The following is a 20321-nucleotide window of genomic DNA, read 5'->3' as shown; positions in this document are numbered from 1 at the left end:
TTGTCTCAACACATGTGAATGTTCTTTACCAAGGAAGCGCATTTATTTTTTTAAAGATATTATTTATTCATTTGAGAGAGAGAGAATGAATGAGCAGTAGGGTGGCAGAGGGAGGGAGAAGCAGACTCCCCACTGAGCAGGGATCCTGATATGAGTCTTAATCTCAGAACCCTGGGATCATGACCTGAGCTGAAGGCAGATGCTTAACTGACTGAGCCACCCAGGAGCCCCAAGGAAACTCATTTAGAGATTCAGGGTTTTGTTTTTTTTTTAAAGATTTTATTTATTTATTTGACAGACAGAGATCACAAGTAGGCAGAGAGGCAGGCAGAGAGAGAGGAAGGGAAGCAGGCTCCCTGTTGAGCAGAGAGCCCGATGCGGGACTCGATCCCAGGACCCTGAGATCATGACCTGAGCCGAAGGCAGCGGCTTAACCCACTGAGCCACCCAGGCGCCCGAGATTCAGGGTTTTTAACTAGACGCTGGCTAGTCACCCCCTCCGCCTAGTCCATACCAAAATTCTACACTCTCAGAAGAAAAACAGGTATTCAGCATAAACAGCCTTGTTTGTACAAACAGGTCTGTAAGCTATTCTCATCAGTTAAGGTGGTGGAAATCTTTCCCAAATCCAAGTTTCCAGATGCCATTCAAGGGCCAACATTATACACAAGCATTTCAAGTAGTCAGACCTGTTCTGTTATCTCTTTCCTGCACACTTACCATATTAATCATTGTATATAGTGATAATTTAATTTTTACTATGTAAGGTTGCCATTATTACCATCTTCAGGGTGCCACATACAGAATTACTGTTTCAAATTTTTTACTTCTGAATTGATACAGTTTTACTCTGTGACCATCTTTTAGAATTAGGTTGCTTCCCATTTAAGGAGCTTATTTCTGAGTTTATAATAATGAGTTTTGTATGATTAAAATTACTGGAAATCTTGCCTTTGTATAATTCCTATGGTAAGTTTAATGCAGGAGAAAATGATTCATACCTATGAGCCATTTAAGTTCAATGTGAAGAAATAATATTGTTTTTCCAGACTTTAACTGACCAGATGAAGAATACTGCTTAAAGGCTAATCATATTTTTTCAAGATTCCCTTTATTTAAAAAAGCTTACTAACAATAATCTTGAGTACCTACTCTGTGAGAGGAAGAGTGTTACCTGCTGAGGTGTACCATGACAAGATAGAAGTGGTTCATATGAATATAGAGCTTAATATTCTTGTGAATATTATTAAGTGACTTTTGGGAAAGAGAAGTATTTTGCTATTGTTAGGGCCATAAATTTTACTTTTTAATTAATTTACTAATTGGAGAGGGAGAGAGAGCGGGGAGGAGAGAGAGAGAAGGAATCCTAAGCAGGCTCCACACGAAGCGCAAGCCCACCTGGGGCTTGATCTCACAGCCCTAAGATGGTAACCTGCACCTAAATCAAGAACTGGATGCTTAACCAACTGAGCCAAACAGGTGCCCCGGGACCATGAATTTCATAAAAATTAATGTTAACTTAGTATTTTTCTGTATTTACTAGCTTAACTATTTTCAGATTTCTGAATGCCAGTTTATATTACTAAGTTTTGATTCTCAAATAGGGACCGTATCCTAATCCCCAGATCTAATGGTACAGAAAATAGCATTAAGAATCCCTATTCGAGAGGTCCCTGTGTGGCTCAGTCGGTTAAGTGGCTGGTTTGGCTCAGGTCATTATCCCAGCGTCATGGGATAGAGCATAGAGCATCAGCTTCCTGCTTAGTAGGGGAGTCTGCTTCTCCCTCTCCCTCTGCCCCTCTCTGCACTTGTGCTCTCTCTCTCACTCACTCTTTCTCAAATAAAATCTTTAAAAAAAAAAAAAGAATCACTGTTCTAGTGCTTTTCGGATTATTATAGTAAGCTCTGTCTCCTTTCATCAAAGAAAAAGCCTTAGAAAAAGGAGGAAAAGGGAAAAGAATGAATCTAAGCTTGCAAGTCCATCATGACTGGATTGTTTTGTATTTCTCCTTCCATGTTTTAAAATAAAACTGGTAACTTGAAGTCATCAGTAGTTCTGAAGTGCATATGCTCATAATTGTGAATTAATTATTTTTGTTCAATTGTCCTCAAGAAGTATAGATACCATTATAAATTTGCTCATACAGGTTATGGGTGCACATCTCAGAAACAATTTTTAATTGTAATTTTCTTCTTGTGTAGTGTTGGGAACTTAAATATTATTACTTTTTGATAGTTTGATCAGAATCTCCTTTGGTCATTTGCTGTATTCCTTAGTTCCCGAGAAGTCTCACTGTGAGTTTGGAATAACGAGAAATGTTCGTCCTGACGTGGCGGTGAGGGTTATCCAGTCCATGGCTCGTTTCATGGCCGCCTATTTCGCCAATCAGCTGCTTTACATTTTGCCACCTCACAATGTGAATGATCTTCCCCCCCTTCATGTTAAAACAGGTAATACAGTAAGCAAATAATATTCTCACTTTGTTTTTTCACATAGTATTTAGAATCAGCTTATGTAGTGATCATTATTTCATGGAAATAATTTTGTTCTAGCTTAGTGTGTGACATATAGATTCTCAGTGCCTATAAATGAATAAAATCTGAGAAAGGTATTGCTTAGGTTTGTTTTTATTGAATATGGATTTTTAGTTATAAATTTTAGACAAATCGGTATTTTTTATAAAGTTTCTATTTTTAAAGTAAAAGGACTGTCATTTATATAAAAAGTGTGAAGATTTAATAAATTTTGAGTATGTTAATATAGAATTTAATTTTATTTAAATGATTTACTTTTATAATTTCCTTTAGGTCATTTACTTTGCTCTATTTGATCATTTTATTAATGTCAAAATGTACCACAGATCAGTGCGTAGAGAACTGCTCTGCCCTCATGGAGAGAAACATGTACACAGATTTCTATGATGTTCATTTTATTCCATTAATTTTGTTAAGTGTCTGCTGTGTAACAAGCAGTGTTATAGGTGCTAGAAATATATTAACATGCACCACATGAGATTAACAATATGAAGATATTTGTAGTTCTTTTATTTTGATGTATGAAATAGACTTATTCTGACTGCCATGAACAAAACAGTTAAAATGCCTGTTCTTTTATGGAATTTAAATATAACATCTAATTAAATTAACATCTAATTAACATCTAGTAGCTTGAAACAGAATGTTAAATAAATGAATACATAAACAAGATATATCAAGTGGTGATAATTGGTATGCAGAGAACTGAAGTAGAGTAATGCGTGTATTTCAGATGGTGAATTTGGAAAAATGCTCTCTTGGAGGGAGGGGACATTTAAAATGAACTCCTTTTTTTTTTTTTTTTTAAGATTTTATTTATTTATTTGACAGAGAGCACAAGTCGGCAGAGAGGCAGGCAGAGAGGCAGGGCAGAGAGGCAGGCAGAGAGAGACGAGGAAGCAGGCTCCTTGCTGAGCAGAGAGCCCGATGCGGGGCTCGATCCCAGGACCCTGGGATCATGACCTGAGCCGAAGGCAGAGGCTTTAACCCACGGAGCTACCCAGGCACCCCTAAGATGAACTCTTAATAGACAAGGAAGAACAGCATGGACATATCAGTACTTACAACATTCTAACCTGAGCTTGTGGAAAAGCTCCAGAATGAGAATAAACTTGATGCATTTGAGAAACTGAAAGGCTGGTGTGGCTGGAGCATAGAGGATGAAGTGGAGACTGATAAGACATGAAGGCAGACAGGGACCAGTTGTGAGCCAGGGGAAGGAACCTGCAGTTTAAGTACAGTGGGATTTCATCAGGAAGTAGCATGAACTGATACACATATACTAGAATAGTACAAGATGGAAGGTAATTAGAAGTTTAATAGAGGGGGTGCCTGGGTGGCTCAGTCCATTAAGCATCTGCCTTCAGCTCAGGTCATAATTGAGGGGTCCTGGGCTGGAGTCCTGCATCTTGCTCCCTGCTCAGCAGGGAGTCTGCTTCTCCCTCTCCCCCTTCCTCTCCCCGCTGTGCTCTCTCTTTCTTTCTCTCAAATAAATAAATAAATAAATATATATATTTTAAAGATTTTATTTATTTATTTGACAGACAGAGATCACAAGTAGACAGAGAGGCAGGCAGAGAGAGAGAGAGAGGGAAGCAGGCTCCCTGCTGAGCAGAGAGCCTGATGAGGGACTCGATCCCAGGACCTTGAGATCATGACCTGAGCTGAAGGCAGCGGCTTAACCCACTGAGCCACCCAGGCGCCCTCAAATAAATAAATATTAAGAGAAAAAGTTTAATAGGGGTAGCAACAAGTGGTCAGCAAACTTTATCACAGAACAGTGGGTTTTGAACTACATGTTCAGAGTTTTCTGTAACTGTCTCAGGATGTGGGTAGGAGCAGAGGACTTCCTATGCCCACTTGAACAACACTTTAGCAGTAGTTCTAGTCTCTCTTCTCACCTGGGGTTCTTCAAGAGGTTCTGCTCCCTAGACAGTCATATTTGTGAGGTAAGATCAGAAGGGAACTTGTTTCATGGTTTCTTTTCTAGTAGATCCCTGCTTCTCTGGGAAGAAGAGTTTTTCCTGATCTGATTATGGCTTGTTTTAGGGAGCTAGTACAAATAGAAACAGGTGCTCAACTTCCACCAGGCTCTGTCTGCTCTTCTGTCCCTGTCCACCATTGTCCTTTTCTACCATGTCCTAATTCAGATTCAGCTGGTGCTCCCTGCCTTTTCTTTCTAACAGCATGCACTCCTTTCACTTTTATGCCTTCCCCTAGAAGATATATTACTCAGATGGTATGACTTATTTCCTTGTACATTTGATAATACGGTTGACCCGTGAACAATATAGCAGTTAGACGTGCCAGCACACTGCACAGTCAAAAATTCACATATAACTTTTGACTCCCCCAGAAGTAAACTGTCAAACCTATTATTGACCACATGTCTTACCCATAAAATAAAGAGTTCATATGTATTTTGCACATGTATTATTTATTGTATTCTTACAATAAAGTAAGCTAGAAAAAGAAAATGTTAAGAAAATCATAAGAGAGAGGCACCTGGGTGGCGCAGTGGATTAAGGCTCTGCCTTGGTCTCAGGTCATAATCTCAGGTTCCTGGGATGGAGCCCCACATTGGGCTCTCTGCTCAGCAGGGATCCTGCTTTCCCCTCGCTCCTGCCTACTTGTGATCTCTGTTTGTCAAATAAATAAATAAAATCCTAAAAAAAAAAAAAGAAAGAAAGAAAATCCTAAGAGAAAATACATTTATATTACTGTACTGTATTTATCCAAAGAAATTGTGTATGAGTAGACCCGCACAGTTCAAACCCATATTGTTCAAGGGTCAGCTGCATTTATTATCATTGCAGTGGTTTTATATTTAAGCTCTCTTTTGTTACATCCCTAGGTATTTATCACCTGTGTTTTCTATTTTTGGTAGTAATTTTTCTGACAACAAATGTCCTTAATCCACATTATTTTACTAAAGAGAAAAGGAAGTACTCCCTCTGTTTTTTTGAAAAACCTTTAAAAAAAAAAAGATTAAATCCTGACTTAGAAAGTTTGTCTCGATTTCTTATCTTTCCTATCCTACGTTATTTATAGGACTTTAGTTGTTTGCCATGATCTTTGTCTTTTCAGATCACTTTGCATCCCTAGACAAGATTGATCTTTTTTTTTTTTTTAAGATTTTATTTATTCATTTGACAGACATAGATCACAAGTAGGCAGAGAGGCAGGCAGAGAGAGAGGAGGAAACAGACTCCCTGCTAAGCAGAGAGCCGGATGCGGGGCTCGATCCCAGGACCCTGAGATCATGACCTGAGCTGAAGGCAGAGGCTTTAACTCACTGAACCACCCAGGAGCCCCAACAAGATTGATCTTTATCACATTGTAGGAAGAAAGGTGATAGAATTATTGAATTGTTTTGGGGCATATTCATAACCATTCATAAAAGCTCAAAGACACACATTTTTATTTCTTGTGTACATATTTTCCCAGTGAGAGGAGAGGCTAGGAAAGAAAGTTTTGTGATCTCTTCCTAAGCCTGAGACTGTGATTATTGAAAAGTTAAATACCTGAAACATGATATATATATAGCATTTAATTTCTAGTATCTTGAAAAAGGTATCTGCAGGCTTGACTTAGAATAGTTTTATGTTAATCATTTTAATCAGAACTAATGGCAGAATGTATTGAGGATTTGAGTTGCTTATTTGGCATGATGTTTGCTGTATGAAAGCAATAAAATTTTTAGAAAATTAAATCATTCAAATTCTTTTAGTAGTATGGTACTTTGCTCATAGTAAATAAAAAAGTAGGAAAAATTTCATCAGTCTCTGGGCTCTTTGCCTGTGCAGAATCAAACATTCAAGTGAATGGCAAATTTTTGTTTCTATCCAAATGTGTTTGTCAGAAAGCTAAAGTGTTAGTGTTTGGTATGGGAAGAGACAAGGTCACATGAGAAACTGATCATTTCAAGGAGCAGAAACCCATGTATACCATTTGCCAGTTTTATTTTGAGGAAGTGATTGGGAATGTTAGCAATATGTTTTTTTTTTTCGTTGAGAATTCTTGAGAATTTTTTTTTTAATTTTTTAAAGATTTTATTTATTTGACAGACAGAGATCACAAGTATGCAGAGAGAGAGAGAGAGAGAGGGAAGAGGAAGTAGGCTTTCCTCCAAGCAGAGAGCCTGATGTGGCGCTTGATCCCAGGACCCTGAGATTGTGACCTGAGCCGAAGGCAGAGGCTTTAACCCACTAAGCCACCCAGGTGCCCCGAGAATCTTTTTTTAATAAAGGGGACTTGAATTTTATTTCTAATTTTTTAAATTATAATTCATATTATGAAATTTTATATAACTGATTGCTCTAATTATAAAATTCATTAATTCTTCATAAATTCATACATTTTACCTATTTACATCACAGAAGTTTAGGAGTGACAATCTGAGCTGGTGCCAATGCATACTTACTCTCCTTTTTTTTTTTAAATTTTTTATTTATTTTCAGCATAACAGTATTCCTTGTTTTTGCACCACACCCAGTGCTCCATGCAATCCGTGCCCTCTCTAATAACCACCACCTGGTTCCCCCAATCTTCCACCCCCCGCCCCTTCAAAACCCTCAGATTGTTTTTCAGAGTGCGTAGTCTCTCATGGTTCACCTCCCCTTCCAATTTCCCTCAACTCCCTTCTCCTCTCCATCCCCCCTTGTCCTCCATGTTATTTGTTATGCTCCACAAATAAGTGAAACCATGTGATAATTGACTGTCTCTGCTTGATTTATTTCACTCAGCATAATCTCTTCCAGTCCCGTCCATGTCGCTACAAAAGTTGTGTATTCATCCTTTCTGATGGAGGCATGATACTCCATAGTGTATAAAATAACAGTTCAGTCTTCATATTTCCAAGTTGCTTACTCATGTTACTTTAATTAGGGAAAGGTATGAAAGGCTAGGGAGAAGGATAACATCCTTTGTATTTAATCCCAGGCCAGACTGAAATCTTGTCCATTTAGTCAGGATTATTGAAAACCACTCTTTTCTACTTTTTTATAAACACTAATATATTGAACACTTAATGCTTGAGTTTTACCTCAAATTAGTTATTTATTTCTTGGTGCTATGAGAAATACAGATTCATGTAAAATGCATCTCTGGTCTCCCAGTTTCTAGTAGGAGAAATAGAGATGTATTTCAGTTAGCCCACAGTAATAAATTGTACACTGTGGCCCAGTATACTTTAGTGTGTATAAGTATGTTTTTATTATCTGATATAAAGTTTTCATTAAACTTTATTTATATTTGTTTTATGTAATGTACTCAATCCTGTCTCTTTCTGTATCTACTTGGTTCTGTTTCATTTTTTAAGAATGCTGGCATTTACTTCATGATCCACTAATGAGGCATTTTCTTCAGTGTTAAAAACAAAACCTAGAGTATGTTAAGTATTATTTAAACCACTTAAAAAAATATTTTATTTATTTATTTATTTAGAGAGAGGGAGAGAGTATGAGCGAGGGGAGGGTCAGAGGGAGAGGAAGACAGAATCCTAAGCCGCCTCTGCACTAAGTGCAGAACCCAAGGTGGGGCTGGATCTCATGAACCTGAGATCATGACCTGAGCTGAAACCAAGAGTTGGACACTCATCCGATGGCACCACTCACTCACCACCACTAGGTGCCCCCATTTTAAACCATTTTTTATAAGATTTTATTTAGGGACACCTGGCTGGCTCAGTCAGTTAAGCATCTGCCTTCCACTCAGATCATAATCTGGGAGTCCTGGGATCGGCCCCCGTGTTGGGCTTCCTGCTCAGGCGGGGAGCCTGCTTCTCTCTCTCCCTCTGCTCCTCCCACTGCTGTGCTCTCTCACTTTCTCTCTCTATCAAATAAATAAATAAAATCTTAAAAAAAAAGACAAAGAAAAGATTCTATTTATTTATTTGAGAGAGAGAAAGCATGAGCAGGGAGAGAGGCAAGGGGAGAGGGAGAGAGAGGTGAGTCGCAGACCCCCTTCTGAAGGCTCCACGTGGGGCTCGATTCCAGGACAGTGAAATCGTGACCTGAGCCACAGTTAGATGTTTAACTGACTGAGGCACTGAGGCATCCCTATCTTAAGCCATTTTTCTTGTGATTCTGTGTAAAAAAGGCTAATTAAACAGATAGGGACTCCTGGCTGGCTCACTCAGTGAAGCATGCGACTCTTAATCTTGAGTTTATAAGTTTCAGCCCCACATTCAGTATAGAGGTTACTTAAAAATAAAATCTTAAAAAGAGAGAGAGAGAGAGAGAAGTAACTATGTGAGGAGAAGTGAGTTCTGATAAATTAATTATAATATCTATTTTCTTTTATTTACTCATAGAATACGCCCTTCGACTTATTCCTTTACAACACTCTAAGGTGGCCAGTGTTGTAAGAGATCAGAATCTTTCTGATGTGTGGACAGTTGAATATGCCTTTGAATTATTACTTATTGGTGGCCTAGTTCCAGAGGCTGTGTGGCTGGCACATAAACTTGGAGACTGGAAGACATCTGTTTCCATTGGTGTGGCCTTCCAACTGTTCTGTAAACATGATAGCAATTTCATAAGGTATGTACAAACTTAGGTAGGCAATCTTAGGTTAAGAAATAGTATCATAGTGACATTTAACTTTTTATTTCTCTCATTGCTGGCATTTGCACATTTTGTGGAATCCTTAGTCCAGCGGTGTCCAATAAAATTGTTTTCGGTGATGGAAATGTTCTATGTGTGCAGTCCAATATGATAGCTATTAGTCGTATGTAGCTATTGAGCACTTGAAATGTGGCTAGTAAGACCAAGGAACTGAGTTTTCAGTCTAATTTAAATTTAAATAGTAAATATGCAGCTAGTGGCTAGCATGTTGGACAGCTTCGCAGCTTTCTTGTATTAAAACTTTAAAAAAACCACTTTTATTTAGCACATTTGTTAGTAATTCCCTCAAAAGTCTTAGTCAATGGGAGAGTTTGTCTGTCTTAAGTAGGATTTAAATTTTAAGCTAATCAATCTAGTATATGTATTTTAACTTTTTTGAACATTATGGTATTTCTGTATCTTTGATATTTTTCAGTTCAGTAATTCAACATATATTTATTTATACTTAAACTTTCTATACCAGGCTGTCTGCCAGATATTTTAGTAGACCTAAACACAGATGGCACATAGTCTTCATGCTTAAAACATTTCTAGTTTAATAGTGAAATTAGGACAAAACATTATTATAATTTAGATAGTGTGGTAAAAAAAGTGCCAGTGATGCAGTGGAGAGAGCAATATTATGAAATGGGTATAGGACAGGAAATATTTTATGTAGGAGATATCATTTGAGATAGGCATTAAAGGGAAGACAGGATCTTGACAAATGGAATAGCTGTAGGGAGGGAGAACATTCCAAACATTAGCAAAGGCATATGGCTAAAGACAAGTTTGGTACAGTTTGGATAGAGTAGACTGTAGGGTAGCAATGGGAAATAATGATGGGATGATGTATTAGTATCATAATCATGGAGAGCCTTAAAAAATTTTCTTAGTGTAATATTTCCTCAATTATTTCTTATTTCCCCCTAATTATTTCTTCTTAAAATAGAGGATGAATAAAGAAAATGAATTTCACTGTTCCTTAAAATTTCATGTTTAGTTCTTAGTGTGTTAATATTTCCTTTTTTTCAAAGTTTGGATTCATTTCTCTTAACTTGATGTGATTTCAGGTCCAACAAAAAGGGTCTAAATTTACCTATAAATTTGACTCCAGCACAGATTTTCCAGGAAAAACTGCAGTGTTTTTTAGGTCGGCCAGCCTCTTCCGAAGCAAAAAATGAAATGGGCTCAAGACACAAACAGTTTACAGGTATGTTACCTACTTGTGTCCGACAATGTATCAGCTTAATTAATATAAACCTTATGATATTTTAAAAAGCTTGTTAATATCCACAAATATATTAAACTTTGCAGTAAGCTTATCAAAGATAAAAGTTTGCTATTTATTCCTAATCATGGGAGCATTCAAAACTTAAGCCAGCTCAAAAAATGATGGTAAGTAACTGAATGAGACTCTGGTTTCCTGTACATATCTTTTTACCAGTTATATTTTGCTCCATTTGGGTTATTTTCTCTTGTAGTCATAGCTGTAGAATTTCGCACACAGGAGAGTATTTAGTTTAAGTCTTGCTGAGTGCATAAATCACAGGGTTGTTTTTGTTTTTAGTTTGAAAAGTTCAGAGTGGCATGACAAAATTAAAAATAATGTAATATCACATATATTTCATAGATTTATCCAGGAGCCTTATAAAATTTGTGTGTTTTATAAATGGAGAAATTTAGATGAAAAATAATGAAGTCAGGTATTTAAAGATGTATGTTTAATGACTACTGTAGGACCCTTTGATTTTGTTAGTGCATGTCTCTGTTAAGCGGTGAGATTTCTAACTCTAGATTCTTAGATCTTAGTAATTAAAATTCCTCTTTCCAGAAAGAACTCATAATACTTGGAAATCTGACTAAAAACTTCTTTGCTAGTTTTCTGTCAATATTTTAAAATTTATTTTTAAATATTCATTTATTTTTATTTATTTTTATTTTTTTATTTTTTATTCTTTTTAAAGATTTTATTTATTTTTTTGACAGAGATCACAAGTAGGCAGAGAGGCAGGCAGAGGGAGAGAGAGAGGAGAGAGAGGGAAGCAGGCTCCCTGCTGAGCAGAGAGCCCAATACGGGGCTCGATCCCAGGACCCTGGGATCATGACCTGAGCCAAAGGCAGAGGCTTAACCCACTGAGCCACCCAGGCGCCCCAATATTCATTTATTTTTAAAGATTTTATTTTACTTATTTGAGAGAGAGAGAGAGAGAGAGATCAAGAGAGCAGCAGAGGCAGAGAGAGGAAGTAGGCTCCCCACTGAGCAGGGAGCCCAACTCGGGGTTTGATCTCAGGACCCTGGGACATGACCCAAGCTGGAGGCAGACAGAGACTCAACTGACTGAGCCACTCTGGCACCTCTGTCAATATTTTTTTAAATAAACAAAAAGATAATGTAACTGCATGAAAGTTGGTTTTGAAAAAAAGGACTAAAAAAGTCTTAGTCTGAACTTATAGTTCTGGCAATATGTTGTTTTAAATAATCTGCAAAACTTTCCCACAATAAATAGATAGATAAAATGTGTTTCTAGATAAAACATAAAAATAGATGTTTTAAGGCTAATATATAGAGAAAGTGGGGAAAATTTCCAGGAGTCAGAAAGAAAGAGGAAATAGAAACTCAGTGGATGCTACTCCTAGATATTTATGCATGATAAAAACATAGAACCACAAAAAGACCTGTATACAAATGTTCACAGCAGCTTTTTCATAATTGCCAAAAACTTGAAACAACTCCAGTGCCTGTCAACTTGTGAATGGATAAACAAATTTCATTGTATCTGTACAATAGAATAATCAGGAATGAAGAGGGGCAAACTACTGATAACATGCAACAATGTGGATGAATTGCAGAACCATTGTAAGGAGTGAAAGAAGTCAGAAATAGAGATTACATATTGTTTGATTCCATTTATGTGATATTTTATTAAAAGTAACACTATAAGGGGGCACCATGGTGGCTCAGTTAGTTGAGTGTCTTAACTCTTGGTCTCTGCTCAGGTCATGATCTCATGGTTTGTGGGATTGAGCCCCATTTCGGGTATAGGGCTCGGCGTGGAGTCGCTGGAAGAATTCTCTCCCTCTGCCCCTCGCCCCATCCTCACTCTCCCTCTCAAATAAATAAATCTTAAAAAAAAAAGAAAAAACAGTGTAAGGACAAGAAACAGATCAGTGTTTGCCATCAGAAGAACTTTTTGGGGGTGATGGCATTATTCTTACAAGGCTGCATAAATTTGTCAAAACTCATTGAGCTATATACTTAAAAAGGATGAATTTTAACATATGTAAATTATACCTTTTAAACTGATTTAAGAGCAAACTCAGCAGATGGTTAGTGAAGTGGAAGATGAATTTGAACTCTCTAGGTGTATAGGACACAGCTTATGTATAATAAGAGTTCCTGTATACCCATATCAAATTGTGGATAGTAGCTATCTCTGGAGAGAGTGAGTGGAATATGATTGGTGCAGAAATTTCAGTTATATCTGAAACATTTTTTTTATTTTTTATTTTTATTTTTTAAAAATTATTTATTTATTTGACAGAGATCACAAGTAGGCAGAGAGGCAGGCAGAGAGAGAGGGAGGAGGAAGCGGGCCCCCCAGTGAGCAGAGAGCCCGATGCGGGGCTCAATCCCAGGACCCTGGGACCATGACCCGAGCTGAAGGCAGAGGCTTCAACCCACTGAGCCACCCAGGCGCCCCTTGAAACATTTTATTTTTAAAAAATATTAAATATATCAACAATGCTAATATCAGACAAGAATGAAAAATCAATGTATGAGTGTTTTCATATTATATTCTATATCTTAAAGCATGCTTTAAATATTTCATAATATAAAAGTCCCTAAATCTCTAGTTCTATCATCTACATCTCCTTGCACTTTACCTTTTGGGACATATCCACATTTATATACATATTTATATAGTTGAAGCTAAATGTAGGACTGTTTTTTTGTCTTTTTAAAAAAAATTTATTTAAATTCAATTAGCCAACATGTAATACATCATTAGTTTTTTTTTTTTTTAAGATTTTATTTATTTATTAGAGAGAGAGATCACAAGTAGGCAGAGAGGCTGGCAGAGAAGGGCGGGGGGAAGCAGGTTCCCTGCTGAGCAGAGAACCTGATGCGGAGCTTGATCCCAGGACCCTGGGATCATGACCTGAGCTGAAGGTAGAGGCTTTAACCCACTGAGCCACCCAGGCTCCCCACATTAGTTTTTGATGTAATGTTCAGTGATTCATTAGTTGCATATAACATCCAGAGCTCATCATTTCACATGCCCTCCTTAATGCCCATCACCCTGTTACCCCATCCCCTCCTACCTCCCCTCCTGCCACCCTCAGTCTGTTTGAAACTCAACATCCAAAAAACAAACCAGTCAAGAAATGAGCAGAAGACATGAACAGACACTTCTCCAAAGAAGACATACAAATGGCCAACAGACATATGAAAAAATGCTCCACATCACTTGCCACGGAAATACAAATCAAAATCACAATGAGATACCACCTCACATCAGTTGGAATGACTAAAATTAACAAGACAGGAAACAACAAACGTTGGTGAGGATGTGGAGAAAGGGAAACCCTCTTACACTGTTGGTGGGAATGTTTTGTATCTTTTTGCTTTTCTTTATTTTTTTTTAGCTTCATGACATAAATCATTTTTACTAGCTTTTATTTAAAATATACTGTGGTAGGGATACCTGGGTGACTCATTTTGTTAAGCTCAGTCTGTCAGCTCAGGTCATGATCTCAGTATCATTAGATCAAGCCCTGTATTGGGTTCTGCTCTGGGTATGGAGCCTGCTTAAGATATTCTTTCTCTTGGGGCACCTGGGTGGCTCAGTGGGTTGAAGCCTCTGCCTTCGGCTCAGGTCATGATCCCAGGGTCGTGGGATCAGGCCCTACATCGGGTTCTCTGCTTGGCGGGGAGCCTGCTTCCTCTCTCTCTGCCTGCCTCTCTGCCTACTTGTGATCTCTGTCTGTCAAATAAATAAAAATAAAATCTTAAAAAAAAAAAGAAGACATCCTCTCTCTTTCTTCATCCTGTCCTTGACCCATGCTCAATCTCTCTCTCCATAAATGAATGAATGAATGAATGAATGAATGAATGAATGAAGTAGCAGAATAGTTACTAAATTTCTGGCTAGAAGTTGGCTTATTTTGCATGTCAACCAGTATGTTCACTTTTGATGATCTGCTTTTTCAAATAGGAAATTTTATACTACAAAATAGGATCAGCATAGTATAAATCTTAACTTTCTTACTAATTTTGTATTTGGCAGATCCCATTGAAGAAGAAGATGTAAATCTGCTATTTGGTTCAGTGCAGGAAGTACTGAAAGCAGCAGTTATGGCTGATGCAGATGTTTTGTCTGAGACATTTCAGCTTCTAGTAAACTCCGCCAAAGACTTCAGTAGGAGACTGTGGGGCTTAGTGCCAGTTGGCTTGTATCTTCCAGCTCCTCCACTGTATTGTCCTCAGCCAGCTATTCTTAGTGAAGTAAGCTTAATCGTTTAATTAATTTAAAATTGATTTTGTCTAAATTTTAAAATAATCAACTTCATAATAATTATCAAGATAAGAATGCAAGCTCTGAAGACAAACTTTCAAATCCCAGCTTTGCTGTTTATTAATTGTATAATCTTAAGCAATGTACTAAACTGTTTAAGTTTCCTTATCTGTAAAATGCTGATGATTATAGTAACTGTAATAGCATTATTGTGAGGATTAAATGAGATATCCTGTAAAAGCTTTTACCTTAGGGCCTAGGACACGTAGTAAGCAGTCAATAAATGTTAAAATTATTGCAATAATAAAACAAAATCAAGAAAGAGTTCTCTTTATCCAGATTTTTAAAAAATAGACATTTGTTTAGGGTAACACATAATGAATGTCAGAATTTAGAAGCCATACATTGTTTCAGTCTTTTATTCACCTCATTGTCTTTGCCTCTTTTGAAAGACTTACTGTGTTTTTTTCTTTGGTAGGTCATTTTTTTCTCCTGCACTCTTCAGTTGATAGTCTGTCATAAATAGCAATACGGTGTTCTTCTCAGGAACTTTTTCTCTGCTCTCATGATATCAGAATTAGCTGGCTTTAAGATTTAAAGTGTTAATGCAAATTATTTACATTTAAATTATTTTTTACATCTGATTAATATTTTGAAGTGATTCTAGTATTGTTTCTTCACTACTTAGTGTTTTAGTATGAGCAACTTCTCTGCTTTTTTCTTTTTTAAGAGTTTTTATTCTATTCTTATTTGTTATAGTTATGTTTCAATAGGTTTAAAATATTTCATTTATTGATATTTCAAATGTAATATGTTATACATGGAAGGAGTAAATTGTCCATCATATTTCTTAGTAATTCATCTTTTTTTTTTTTTTAAGATTTTATTTATTTATTTATTTGTCAGAGAGAGAGAGGGAGAGAGAGCGAGCACAGGCAGACAGAATGGCAGGCAGAGGCAGAGGGAGAAGCAGGCTCCCTGATGAGCAAGGAGCCCAATGTGGGACTCGATCCCAGGACGCTGGGATCATGACCTGAGCCGAAGGCAGCCGCTCAACCAACTGAGCCACCCAGGCGTCCCAGTAATTCATCTTTTTTGTCACATCTCATTCTGAGTCTTCAGTAGAAATAATTCAATAAGTTTAGAAATTAAGAATAGTATTTAAGGTATTTTTGGAATGTGCTACACTGATTCTAGTTCTAGTGGTTGTGATCCTTAGTACTGATTCATTTTATTACTTTTTAATAAAATAATCCTGAGTGGTAGGATTTCTCCTAAATATCACTCTGTATCAATTAGAATTCTTTAGGTTGGAAATAATAGAAAACTTGGTCCAAAATGGCTGGCCTAATTAAAAAGCCCAGTAATAGGGTAGTCTTCTGACTCAGTTATGTTAACATAGATTTGAGCTCTTCCTCTCTAGTTTGTTTTCTAAAGTATTAGCTTCAGCTTAAGGCTTGGCTCCCTTTGTGGGAGCAGAGAGGCTCCCAACAGCTTTTAAGGATACCTTGTCTATGTCCAGAGAGAGAGGGAGGTGGAGAACGAAAAACAATAGAATTATTTCTCCCCCATTATTTCTCTCCCTCAGGGTACTGAGATTCACTCTTGGCTAGGGAGAATGCAAGGTTCTGTTTGGCAGTCCATTAGTACCATTGGAGTCAGGAGTGGAGGGCTTTAACTGTTATAGGGGAAGTCTTGGGTTTAAGGTCAGTTTAGCCCTTTACATTGTTTGAGATGAGAGGAATATTTCCTTGACACTAGCAATAGCTATAGTTGAAATCTGAGGCCATCCCTCAAAATTTCCCTTATAAATTTCCAGGAACATTTTAGTTTGAGAAACACTGTATTTATTTTCACTTTACCCCTTAAAATTTTCATATTACTAGCTACTAAAATCATTGGTTTTATTTTCTTCAGGAAGATGGTGATGATCTTCTTTTAAAAGCTGAGAAAGAGAACCGCCAGAAGGTGTCTGGAATTCTTCAACGGGTCCTCTTGCTTTTCCGGGCAGCTCGGTGTTCTTTTCCTGTGGCACAGTGGTACATCTTGCAGTTGAGATGGGCAAGAAAAGTCATGCAGAAGGTCTGGAAACGTCTTAGTCATTTATGTGCTATGTTAAACTATTTAAATCACTAATATTTATTCATATTTACAAATACCTACGATTATGACAATTTTCCAAGGAATCCTATCCTATAAAGGCATAGATTTCAGGTTTGCTTATAATAAGCAAGGCTGTCATCCTCTTCTACACTGACTTCAGCTGAGCCATAGCTGCATCTTTACCTGATCAGCGGCCAGACCGGATATCTTCTCACATGTCCCTTATCCAGATGCAAGCCCTTTATAGGCCTGTTGTCTGTCTCTGTGAAATGTGGAAATAAATATTAGTGCCAAATATCTTTAATTTGGTCCCTGATTATATTTAAATGTTTTTGGTTTTAGGTAGGCTCTATGCCCAGTGTGGAGCCAACATGGGGCTTGAACTTATGACCCTCAGATCAAGACATGAGCTGAGATCAAGAGTTGGACCTGACTGAACCACCCAGGTGTCCCAACCCTTGATTATATTTAAAACAAGAATCTACAACTTTTCTTAGTAGAACCTTTAGAGAGACTTTGAGAAGTTACCAAGTTGTTATTGAAAATTTGACATTTTTTTTTTAGAAAGAAAGGTTTGTAAAATTTGCTTACAGCTATCATAGAATATAACATGAAATTGTACCCTTTCTGTATCTTGTCATCTCAAAGTTATTTTCAAAGCATGTTTACTAAGTAGGGCAAAGAGTTTTCCTGTGTTATTGAAAGACTGGTTTTAATAGTTTCAAGATCTACTGAGTCTGTTTTTTATAGGAGACTTCCATTTTTAAAAAATTGTTTAAGGGGCGCCTGACTGGCTCAGTGGGTTAAGCCTCTGCCTTCAGCTCAGGTCATGATCTCAGGGTCCTGGGATCAGCTGCGTATTGGGCTCTCTGCTCAGCGGGGAGCCTGCTTCCCCGCCCCCCGCCACCTTCTCTGCCTTTCTCTCTGCCTACTTGTGCTCTCTCTCTCTGTCAAATAAATTAATAAAATCTTTTAAAAAAATTGTTTAAACAGTTTTCTCCAGTAAATTTGGAAATTAGATTCGCATAGAAGTTTGATCTGATGTACAAATCCTGACAGTAATCTCACTTAATCTAGCTTTAACTAATTTAGCTAGCATTAAGACTGTGTTAAGCCTTTCGTGACATAGTTGAAGACATGCCTCCTAGGACTAGCAGGCCATAGATTAGAACCTTTGTGTGTGTCGTCATTGCTACTCTGCCCAGTGCCATGTGTGACTTGCAGCTTATCTTTAGGCCTGTTGTCAACCCTTGGTCTATATACAGAAGTGACACATAAATTCCCTCTAATTCACTATTCCTCAAATTTCTCTGATAGTTTTATTGTTAGCCCATGAATTTTCTGATGTTGGGAGAGGTACCAAAAATGTGGAGATCCATTCTTACAGAAATTTGTACAATTTATAAGTGATTCCCTGTATTGCTGTGTTCTCTATCTCCTTCATTCAGACTTTATTGGGCATATAATTTAATTTCAAATTTGGTTGTAGTAAATTGATGTTTTCTAATTGGTTGGAATGCTGGAATGCTTGTTGCTACCAAAATTATAGGGTCTTTATTCATGAAAGCAAAAAATCACATTTCTCATAAAGTTGCATAACAAAATACGGACTGTTGGTTGCAGGAATCTGAATGCTTGACAGGAAGCAGAGATCGGATTACAAGCTAGCCCATGCACATGGCTAAGAAGTTTGTGCTGGTTGTTAGCAGGAGGCTTCTCCTGAGCAAGTGATCCAAAAGACAGCAAGGTGGAAGCTACAATGCCTTTGTGATTTAATCCCAGAAATCAGTACAACCACTTCGTATTCTGCTAATTAGAAACTAGTTACTTAGTATGATCTACACTCTAGGTGAGGGAAATTAGGCTCTACCTTTGAAGGGATGAGTTTTAAAGAAGTTGTGGACATATTTTAAAACCACCATACTATTATACCGAAGTTAACAATAATTACTTATTAATGTCTAATACCTGGTCCATAATAAAATTTCCCTGATTTTGAAAATGTCTTTTTAATAGTAGGTTTTTTAGAATTAAAGTCCAACCAAAGTTCACCCATGTTTGGTTATGAGCTTATAGGAAGGACTATATTATCAAGTCTGACTCATAAGAATCAACAGACTTATCCAGGATCAAACTTTATACCAATGATTTCAAGGATATAACTAAAAAACTTAGGTGAAGCTTGCAATTGCATATGTTGCTACCAAGGTTTTTCTTGTTGTGGGAGAATGTGATCTGACCTCTGTTTAACATCATGACACAAGAGATTATCAGTTACTGAACATCTCCTTTAATTATAGAGCTTGTGTGACATTTCCACACAATTTACTGCATAAATCCATGCATTCTATGTTTATTTATAATAACCAACCTAGCTAGGCTCTGTATATCTAGTAAATACTGTGCATTTGTTTGACAATATGTCTGTTATTAGCATGATTACAAGGGGATTTGATGAGATTGTCTCTTTATGGAAGTGAATAGAAGAGGGAGAAAGCAGGTTAGAAACCTGCTGCTCATCCTTTCATTTTCAGGTTTATGTCTCTTAGATTCCTTTTCTTTTATTCTATAGCAGTTTCCTTTAATTTCTTTTCTCTCCTTGATTTGTAGAGAAACATGGTAATTTGTCCTGTACTGTATTGTGCATGTGTTTGATAGTTTATCTACTTGGTGTCATTTAACTTATTCCTCTTTCCTTTTATTTCCCCGTTAGTAATTACTCTACACTCATTGAGGTACAGAGGCTTGATCAGGTTCACATTTTCTTAGAAATGGGTTCTTCATAAATGGTGTGGTATACTTCCCTGTTGCTACATATCATGTGACACATAGGACTTTTTATCTCACTTTAGTGACAGTGAAATGGATTCATGAGTTCGGGTTGTGTTTTACCCACTCACATTCTCCATCAGGCCAGCAACTTTTTACCTAATTGAACATTTACTGATTATCCTTGCTGGAGTCATTTCTTTATTAGGAGTTGCCAAATGGTGACTTTAATTCTTTCACTTAAGTTTTTTGAAAGTATATAGGTAGATATAACTTTTGTCATATTTATTTTTAGATACTGCACATAGTTTTATTTTGGAGGAGAGATGCTTAAATATCTTTTTTTTCTTTATTATGCTTTTGGGGAAAGTCAGGACAAATAGCATTAAATTCTTTCTATATAGGCAAAACTGAGTGATGAAAAAAAATTGATTGAAACCTTCTTTTCTCTTTTATGACCTAGCCTAATGAATTTCTTTTTTTTTTTTAAGATTTTATTTATTCATTTATTTATTAGAGAGTACACAAGCAAGGGGAGTGGTATTCAGAGGGAGAAGCAAGAACTTGCTGAGCAAGGAGCCTGATGCTGGACTCAATCCCAGGACTCCGGGATCATGACCTGAGTTGAAGGCAGATGCTGAACCAACTGAGACACACAGGCATCCGTAGTCTAGTGAATTTCTTGAATTAAATTTGTGAGCTAAGTTTCTGAAAGTACAGCTCATGTCAGGGATATTTTCTTACATAGTATAGAAACCATGGGGTGTTTTCCATTCTATATGGTTTATCT

The 20321-nt window shown here is 37.1% G+C and overlaps 1 protein-coding gene across 1 annotated transcript in view; it reads left to right on the top strand.

Annotated features, from left to right (window-relative positions):
- The window catches only part of CPLANE1 (ciliogenesis and planar polarity effector 1), a 141918-nt gene that overhangs the window by 32878 nt on the left and 88719 nt on the right, over positions 1 to 20321 (top strand). The window contains exons 15-19 of the mRNA XM_032851348.1: positions 2278 to 2451; positions 8849 to 9077; positions 10214 to 10353; positions 14432 to 14649; positions 16577 to 16741. Of these exons, the coding sequence (XP_032707239.1) occupies positions 2278 to 2451; positions 8849 to 9077; positions 10214 to 10353; positions 14432 to 14649; positions 16577 to 16741 (926 nt within the window). The remainder of the gene's footprint in view (positions 1 to 2277; positions 2452 to 8848; positions 9078 to 10213; positions 10354 to 14431; positions 14650 to 16576; positions 16742 to 20321) is intronic.

The sequence above is a fragment of the Lontra canadensis genome, unplaced genomic scaffold, assembly GCF_010015895.1.
Source record: "Lontra canadensis isolate GAN:19392208 unplaced genomic scaffold, GSC_riverotter_1.0 scaffold5, whole genome shotgun sequence".
Classification (NCBI taxonomy): Eukaryota; Metazoa; Chordata; class Mammalia; order Carnivora; family Mustelidae; genus Lontra; species Lontra canadensis.
The sequence above is the reverse complement of the archived record's forward strand: the minus strand, read 5'-3'. Positions and strand labels throughout refer to the sequence as shown.